The 8,723-nt window shown below is 34.4% G+C and overlaps 3 protein-coding genes across 3 annotated transcripts in view; 1 reads left to right on the top strand and 2 right to left on the bottom strand.

Annotated features, from left to right (window-relative positions):
• LOC106307199 (protein MEMO1) overlaps nucleotides 1-845 on the top strand; it is a 2,083-nt gene extending 1,238 nt beyond the window's left edge. The window contains exons 6-8 of the mRNA XM_013744076.1: nucleotides 45-188; nucleotides 287-461; nucleotides 558-845. Of these exons, the coding sequence (XP_013599530.1) occupies nucleotides 45-188; nucleotides 287-461; nucleotides 558-683 (445 nt within the window). The 3' untranslated portion in view covers nucleotides 684-845. The remainder of the gene's footprint in view (nucleotides 1-44; nucleotides 189-286; nucleotides 462-557) is intronic.
• LOC106307198 lies at nucleotides 768-3,665 on the bottom strand. Its single transcript, XM_013744075.1, has 8 exons — nucleotides 3,457-3,665; nucleotides 2,906-3,114; nucleotides 2,637-2,818; nucleotides 2,271-2,555; nucleotides 2,116-2,174; nucleotides 1,992-2,028; nucleotides 1,655-1,726; nucleotides 768-1,568 (listed from the first exon to the last, which is right to left on the bottom strand). The coding sequence occupies exons 1-8, from the start codon at nucleotides 3,548-3,550 to the stop codon at nucleotides 872-874; spliced, it is 1,635 nt and encodes a 544-aa protein (XP_013599529.1). The 5' UTR covers nucleotides 3,551-3,665; the 3' UTR covers nucleotides 768-871.
• Nucleotides 3,666-6,443: 2,778 nt separating this feature from the next.
• On the bottom strand, nucleotides 6,444-7,501 carry LOC106308176. The gene has a single exon (XM_013745311.1). It carries the CDS (start codon nucleotides 7,331-7,333, stop codon nucleotides 6,875-6,877), a length of 459 nt encoding a protein of 152 aa, XP_013600765.1. The 5' UTR covers nucleotides 7,334-7,501; the 3' UTR covers nucleotides 6,444-6,874.
• Between the last annotated feature and the right edge of the window lie 1,222 nt (nucleotides 7,502-8,723).

The raw sequence follows: 8,723 nt of genomic DNA on the forward strand, positions 1-8,723 counted from the left end.
AAACTTGTAAAAAAATAATTTTTTTTTTTTTTTTTTGGGATCAGGCACGATGTGAAAGTTGTACCAATCTTGGTTGGAGCAGTAAGTGCAGAGAACGAAGCCATGTACGGCGAGCTGCTATCAAAGTATGTGGATGATCCCAACAACTTTTTCTCTGTCTCCTCTGACTTCTGTCACTGGGGCTCCAGGTTTTGTCTCTCTTATCTATTCTCTCTCCTTTTACTGTGTTTGTCGTTTCTTTGTTAAAATGCCTCTAATGATTTGTGTGTATGTGTGTGTTTTATAGGTTTAATTACATGCATTATGACAACAATCATGGTCCAATACACAAATCCATCGAGGCACTAGACAAGATGGGTATGGATATAATAGAGACCGGTGATCCAGATGCTTTCAACAAGTATCTTTTGGAGTTTGACAACACCATTTGTGGCCGCCACCCTATTAGTATTTTTCTCCATGTAACCCCACTTTCTTTCCTATGGTTCAATTAATGAATGATAATGTTTGAATCTAGTGGTGAATTAGGCACTTATTGTTTGTTGTTTACTTTACAGATGATAAAACATAGCTCAAGCAAGATTAAGATCAATTTCCTCAAGTACGAGCAGTCAAGCCAGTGCCAGACTATGCGAGACAGCAGTGTCAGCTATGCATCTGCTGCTGCTAAGTCGGAATGTTGAAACTGAATGATTGTTACATGCATATTTCTAGCATTTAACAAATGCAAACAACCTTAAAAAGAAAAAAGAAAAACAAAAGGTTTGGTGTTTACATGTAATAAGAAAAAGCACAACAACAACATCATCCTCCATTGAACTGATTATCTAATAATTTTGCATTTCTCTCACAACGTCAACGTCCAAATACATCAGAAGTTAACTCTAACGATCTCCTTACTGTCTGAATATTCTGGCAAAGCTTCCTTCCGGTGCTGTCTCTCTCTGCTGTAGATGATCCAGAACACAAGCGAGAGCATCACAGCCGTCGATAACATGGCCAGACCCACGTAGACCCAATAACCATAGCGTCTGAGCCCTGGACAGTTGTTATTGGTTATGTCTCTAAACGTCTGCTTCGCGTACGAACAGTCCTGAAGCTGAACCAAGAACGGCGCGTCGTTGATCAGCCCCGTGCTGATGTTCACGCACGACGCCATCTGACCGTACAGCGCAGGCGTTAGCCTCCCCGTTGTTACGCAAGTCCCGTTCGTGTTTACTTGGCACACGAAGCTGCTCCACGCCTGAGTAGCGTTGTTCAAATCGAGCTCGCCAGGGGAGCAAGGGCGATCGGTGAGGTCGTGGTTGAAGGGATTGCAGAGCAGAGGAAGCAAGGGTCCGGATTGGTTGTAGTACATTTGGGGAAAGACTGGAGAGAAGTTGATGTTGGAGACGTTAGAAACGACTGTGTTGATTAGCTCCACGAGCTGTCCCGTCACCTCTTTGCTGCGCATCAGAGTTTCCTGAGCTGTGGCGTTGTCTGTGCAAGGCAAGATCTCGTCTAGAGCCGTGTTGCTTGCGGGTCTCTCTACCCATTCGCTCATTGCCACACATGTGTCTGCGGTTGCGCTGATGCTCAAACAAAAAGAACATTTAAGGTTTTGAATTAACAAAAAAGAAAAAAAAAGAAAGTAGTTAATGAAGAGTAGACATACTTGTGTAGCAGAAGGAAAGTTCCGCTCAAGATGAAAGTACCAGCCACCAAAATCCATCCAAGGATCACAAGGCTGTAATAAGAGGAAGGATGATTCAGATAGTTATTTTATTTTTAATTACCAGGTTCGGGTCGAAACCACATGTAATATTAGTTTCGTCCCAATGGTCACTCGAACTGAGGACCTTTGAAGAGTAAATCCCTCCCAACGGCAATCGAACCCATGACCCGTTAGACTCTTACTAGGTGATCCAAGAGTTTTAGCCACTAGGTCAATTCCTCGTTGGTTATTCAGATAGTTTTAATTCATGAAAGTGGCAGAAAGCACATTTACTCACGTGTAAACGATGACTTGCATCCCAAAGATTGAAGAAGCTGAAACATAAGATAATCAGACAGCTGAAATACATGTAGTGAAAGATGATGTCATACAAAAAAAAAGATTCGGAATAGTGACCTTACCGAGACCAAGAAATGTCAAAATAAGCATGACAATTGAAACGACTATAAGTGCCACCCTCCTGCAATATAACAAAAAAAAAAAAAGATGATTGTTTGTTCACATTGTTCTCAAGGAAATTTTAGGATTTTTGGGAGCTGTTGTTGTTAGTTGTTACACGGAATTGAGGAAATTTCTTATGTCATTGGAGCTACTAGTGGCTTTGTCAGTGATGGTAGCTATTGAAGAAGTCAGTTTTGCTCCAATCTGATCGATTTCAGTTTGAACATTTGCCGGTAAAGACACCTGAAGAACTCTAATCTGCTCTGCTGACGTAAGGTAATCTGATATAGCTTTAAGCTGTGAAACCGTGCTATCTGCTTGGCTCATCACATAAGCTAATGTCTCTGTCGTGCTTTTATTGTACCTTATCTGACCCGAGTATAGCATTACACATCCAATTCTGCAATTAAGACACAAAAGCAGATAAGCTCAGTGTGAACGTGAATGGAGCAGAGTTGTGATCCCTTCTCTTACTACTCACATTGCCATAAGAGTGAAGAAGAGGAGGAAGATGAGGGAGAGAATGTAAGCAACTCTTGAGTATCCAATAGATTGGCTTCTATGGCATATGTGACACATGCATATAACCAATAAGCAGATGCCAAACCCAAGAAACCAAACAGTAGCAACAGCAAAGAGAGGAACAGCTGTATAGCCCACAGACTACAATTTCAAAAACATCAAGACAAAATCTAAATTCACATCAACATATAAGTCAAGATGCATAATGAAGTAGAAATATATTCTTACAGCCCAGTAATGTCGGCTGCTGATATTCCATCCTCCAGTATATATCTGGAAACCATTGAGAGGATCTTTTCTGAATGTTCTTTGAGCAGCTAAAGCCACTGAAACATCTCCAATCACTTGAGGGTTATTGTAAGTAGGTGGTCCATATAATGGCGTTTCTGCCACTATAAATTTCCTTGTAGAATTTTCCCAAATTGTTTTCTCAGAATCTGAAAGAGACAAATCATACAGAAATTAAGACAAAAAAAAAAAAATATAGTAGTTTAGGCTGAAATTTTTTTTGACCAAGCCTAATTACATAGGATGCTGCAAATAAAAGTTCCAAGTTATTTACCCAAGTTTTGATGATTTTCTCAGATTTTAGATTAGACCCATAATGAATCAGTTGAGAATCTTTGAAAGGTTCAGTTAAATTTAGATTTTTGGAGCAAAGTGGAGTGTGTGACATTTTCATGGAAAGAATCCTCTTTTTACTTTCACAGGAAAAGAGAAGGCTTTCTAGAGAAACAGAAAGAAAATAAAGAAAAGCAACCTAAGACAGAAAGACAAACCTGTGGGAGGCTGAGTAGGAGAAATGTGAATGGTTGGAGCTCCATGAGCAAGAGAAAGAGAGGTTAAGAAGCAATAGAAGAGGAGAAGAGTCATTCAGTACCACCGTGAAGCGATCTTGAGAGATGAGAGAGAGAAGTGGAGTCACAGTCTCAAAGCAGGGAGAGAAGGAGGAGACAGTAATAAAAGCAAATTTGCTTTTTCGAATTTCTATGTGACCCACCTAAGACTTTTGTGTAATGAGTTTATACTGATGATACAAAAACTGGGGGTTTCCAGGGATTTGGACAATGGAATCTAGTAAAATGAAATCTAAAATTATGATAAGATTTGTTGTGAACAAAGATAAATTGTGATATGTTATTCCATAGATAACCATATATATATGGTAATACTATAATATTTAAGGAATCTATACTATTATTATTTTATATGGAAATTCCATTAGTTCACTGGTTTGAATGAAAATTCATAAATTGTGATATAATATTTCATAGATAACCACATATATATATATATATATTAATATAACATTTAAGGACTTTATACTATTATTATTTGACGTGGAAGTACTCTCCAGGTTTGACTAATGATTCATTAATGTTTTTAATCCAAATTTCAATTTATGGGTTTCAATTTAGGGAGAAAACAGTTTATTAAAAAATTATGCAAATTACAGAAGAAGACGCACAAAAGATCTTTAACATGGTGCAAGTGAAACTGTCGTACAAGAGATCTTTAACATAGTGCAAATGAACTCGTTCAGACATAGATTTTCATAGGGCGGCTCAAATGATGCAGTTAAGAATAAATCATTATAAAACATGTAGTATTGTCGGTTGTTGAATCGTCTATGTAATATTTCTCTTAATTGCAATATCACAATAAATCAGAATTATAAAAAATACTATTATTATTTGATAAGTGATTTTGATTACTTGTCATGTTCCGTATAATTTTAAGTAATTTTGTTTATTTGTCATGTTGTCAATAATTTTGGTTAGTACATTAAAAACTTTATAAATTAATACACGATAAATTAATAAATTTATCTAGGCCCAAGTTGGGCCGGTTGACAATATGACACAAATATATAAAATAATAATTTAATAACTTTTTAAAAATCATATGTAAATATAAGATCCTTTTAAAATTATAAACTATATATATATATATATATATTTTATACATGTACGAACAAACCATTATATTGTTTTTTATATGCACAAAAAAATATCTTTATATTTTTCATAAAATTTAATATATTCTGATGAGATTTAGTAAAATTATACATAAACCACATTTAAACTCTATGAAATATTTTATATACACTAAATAATATAGTAAAAACAATATGAATATCTAATTTCAAAAAATTAATTAATGTATATACATAAAAATATACATTATATCTAAAAATTAATTAATTAATGTCATCTATATCTAGTTATTTATAACAATTCTTTTTGGATGTCTATTATACAAAAAATATTTTTAAAATGTGCACCATGAAGCCTCGTTAAAAACTTTACTAAAAAAGGTTAACGGAAAAAATATGGTTCAGGGAAAAAGGGAACATAGTGCATTAACTCCCCTCATGAAAACATCAGCCGATATTTTTGAATTAACTTTTAAAAAATAATAACTTCTCAAAATAATAAACATAAACATCTTGGTAAATATATCAGCATAATCTTCACACATGCATGTCATTTACGTTGTGCTTGTTGATGATTTCTCCTGACACTCTTCTTGTATATTTGATGTCATCAATGTATGACAAGCTCCTTAAAAGGGTGATAGACTTTAACTTCGTAATTATGTGTCTGAACATGATTTACAAGATAAATGTTCAACACTTATATCAATGAATATGTAATAGTCATCCAAGATTTAAGACGTGAATACACAAGGATTAGAAAGATGCATAGTGGGTGAGTCAACTAATATTTCCTTATATCCATGTGATGCAATCTTGTCCAAGAAACACATTTAAAGGTCATTGGATTGGATAAAACCTTGCACCGGAATGAGCTAGAAAGCACAATCGACCAAGGAACATGGATTTAATGGCCACACAAGGGCTATTAAAACTCTTGATATACCCGTTTCTAATCCCGAAGATATAATACACTCCAACGACTTAGAAAATAAGATGTTTGATGAAGAACAAATGATCAACAAATTAAATATAAATGTTTTTATTAAAAATGATGAATGATTTTAAACAATACAAAGCAAATCTTTATATAATAAGAGGATGTGAGTTCATTGGACAAGAAGCAGCTCCCATTACTCAAAACCATGATCAATGGCTTATCTGGTGTGTTCCTGGTTTTCATACTTTGGTCTTATGATGTATCATAGAACCGACATTGTTCTGTTCCCAGCGTGTTGTTCCTTCAACCAAAGTGCTGTCCTTGCTTTTGTGCATACAGTCTTTTCTCCTGACTCAGAAAATTTTGTAGACCCTTTTCATGCTTCAGTAGCCTCACTGAACTCATTGCAAACAAGCAGCGTGATCAATTTATCACACTGAACCATGGTCTTCACCTGAATTGCAAACCATTGTGTGCTCTTTTTTCATGAGAGGAAGGATCAATATGATATGATGGAAGTTCTGAACCAACAACTCAACAGATATACTTTTGTAAATCGTGAGCACATTATTGATATTTTCATTACATAAGAATACAATCTAAGAAAGATAGGTCCTAAATCAAAATCAATTTCGTTCAATGTACAAATTATTTTTATCATTTGATGTGCCTGTCAAACAGAAACCAAGAGAAACAATCAATACAGAACTCCCGCAAAAAGAGCCGTTGTGACTTGTGATAGGTCCGAAACAAACGGCTAGAAAACGCATACGGATCCTCAACTTGTCGGATCGAACAAGTTTAGGAGCTCCAACTGAACTTAACTCATTAAGTCACATAGTTTGTAGAATTTCTAATACAATCTCTCATTTTGTTTTGCAAGAAACTAATAATCACCTTTATAAACATCAGATTCAACCTCCGTTTTTCGAATCACCCACAAACATCTCATCTCATTACAATTTTTTTAATAGAAAGAGCTTCTTCAATATTAAGATAAGAAAATTACAAAGACGAGGAAATACTTAGAGAAGATTATTACATGGATTATGGATACCATTTTACCGTAAGAAAAAGACATCTCTACTTTAAAACATAATTAAACAAAACTAATCAGATCATCTATATTATTAAGAACCCTACGAAATCATAGCTTACTCGAAGACGGAAAGCTTATCAATACACATACTAACGAGACATCGAAACTAAAAGACCTGTTAAGAAGGTATTTCGATCATTCCCCTTGAAAAAATAAGAGAATGATTCGAATTTAGCGAAGAGATAATTTTTCTTATTGATCGGAGATCTGAGATCGCTCGAATCATGCGGTGTCTAACCGCAAGATTCTGATCAGATCTGTGGTTGCGTCGGCTGGTTCGAACGAGGAGACGCTTCTCTTCGCGAAGAACGCCGGTAAGGGAACTTCGCTCGGCGGCGGAGATGTCGACGTGACTGGACCAGCGTAAAACAAAGCTGGGGTCGATCTCCGGCTCTGCGATGGGATCATCACCGGATCTGATACGATCTGACGAGCAGATCTCAGATCTGGTACCTTCTCTTCTCCTCGCTTCGGAATTCTAACGTGGTTGTGGTTGAGATTCTTCTTCTTCTTCTTCGATCCCTTTGGCGGAGGAGAGGTCTCCGGTTGATGACGCGGCGGACTCCGGCGACGGCGATTGGGCGTCGGTTTGTTAGGCCGTTGTGGAGGAGGGGCAAGGATGTTTCTGATGGAGAGAGGATCGGTTAGACAATCACGAGGCTGAAGAACGGTAACTCCCATGGCGGATTTGGATTCGAGAACGGAGGAAAGGAGATGGAGTTTTTAGCGTGAAAAGGAAAATGAGAGAGATTACAAGGTGAAGGGCGTACTTGTAAAAGAGGAGATGGTGGAGGAAGATGAAGAGAGGGAGTTGTTTTATAGACGATTGGGCTTGTACCGTGTCTTCGATGGCAAAATGCTGTTCCACTCTCTTGTTGTCTTTTTTTTTTTTGTAATTTATTTTTTGCTTTTTATAAACAATTTGTTTTTACTTTTTATATGATTATTAAAGAAAGTTGGTCTCCTGTTGAACGAAACGTCTATTTTTAGTGGGGGACAACAACAAAGTAGAATATTTTTTTTTTGGAGATACAATAGAATATCTCTCTTCAATTATCATAGTGATATGTTGATTTTTTTTATTATATATTTGGCTTTTGAAATTAATATATGACTAATTATAAACCGTATGATTAAAATTTAGATTATACTTTACGTTTCATATGTATTTTCTTTGTTTTCCGTTTCATACAGATTAACAATAATTCATGAGAGTAGCAAATTAACTTTTTGGAAAAAGTGAAAATTTAATTTTTCCAAACTTAGTTTAATACTTCTTCCATTTCATTTTAACTGTCGTTCTAGATTTATCTACACGGATTAAGAAAATATATGATCTTACATATTTCTAAAACAAAAACACAATTACCTATACACCTAACTATTTTTCAACCAATAAAAAAATAAAGTGAAGAATTTATTAAGAAATTTTGCATTGAAATTCTAAAACGACGTTTATTTTGAAACGAATTTTTTTCCCTACAACGACAATTAAATCAAAACAGAGGGAATATCATTTTCAAATTTACTTTGAAAAAATAATCAATTTCATAAGTATTTTAAAATTTTGATAAAATATTAAATAAACTCTTCTAAATCATTTATAAATATTTAAAATAATTTATAAACACTTATAAAAGTTTATAAACACAATCACACCCTGTAAATACTAAAACATAATTAATAATTATTCACCACAAACCAAATGTTATGATATTTTTGAAAAGTGATAGACAACTTAAAGTATTTTAAGCAATTTCTCAAAAAGTTATTTAAAAAAAGAAACTGAATATGAATTTCTTGTTTTTTCTTTCTTTTTCAGCCATGAATTTCTTGTCATAAAATGTTTTAATGGATCACATTTTACATAAATGTATATTAATTTATTACAATCTACTTTTGAATATAATTTATGACAAATATAATATTGAAAATAAATGTAATAGTTAAAATATTACATAAATTGTTATTAGATAAATTATAAAATTATAAACAATTAAGATAATTTTTTTTTGTTTTGCATCTTTATGGTATAGAAGTAATCAATAAAAGTTAACATAGTTTGTTTAAA

This window comes from Brassica oleracea, chromosome C8, assembly GCF_000695525.1.
Source record: "Brassica oleracea var. oleracea cultivar TO1000 chromosome C8, BOL, whole genome shotgun sequence".
Lineage (NCBI taxonomy): Eukaryota > Viridiplantae > Streptophyta > Magnoliopsida > Brassicales > Brassicaceae > Brassica > Brassica oleracea.

What these genes read in the sequence shown, in the direction of transcription:
- LOC106307198 (XM_013744075.1), bottom strand. Translation starts at nt 3,550, where the DNA reads ATGACTCTTCTCCTCTTCTATTGCTTCTTAACCTCTCTTTCTCTTGCT. An exon ending in TCCTACTCAGCCTCCCACAG is followed by an intron (nt 3,115 to 3,456) that starts GTTTGTCTTTCT and finishes TGTCTCTTTCAG; the next exon opens with ATTCTGAGAAAACAATTTGG. An exon ending in AGAAATTTCCTCAATTCCGT is followed by an intron (nt 2,175 to 2,270) that starts GTAACAACTAAC and finishes GTTATATTGCAG; the next exon opens with GAGGGTGGCACTTATAGTCG.
- LOC106308176 (XM_013745311.1), bottom strand. Translation starts at nt 7,333, where the DNA reads ATGGGAGTTACCGTTCTTCAGCCTCGTGATTGTCTAACCGATCCTCTC.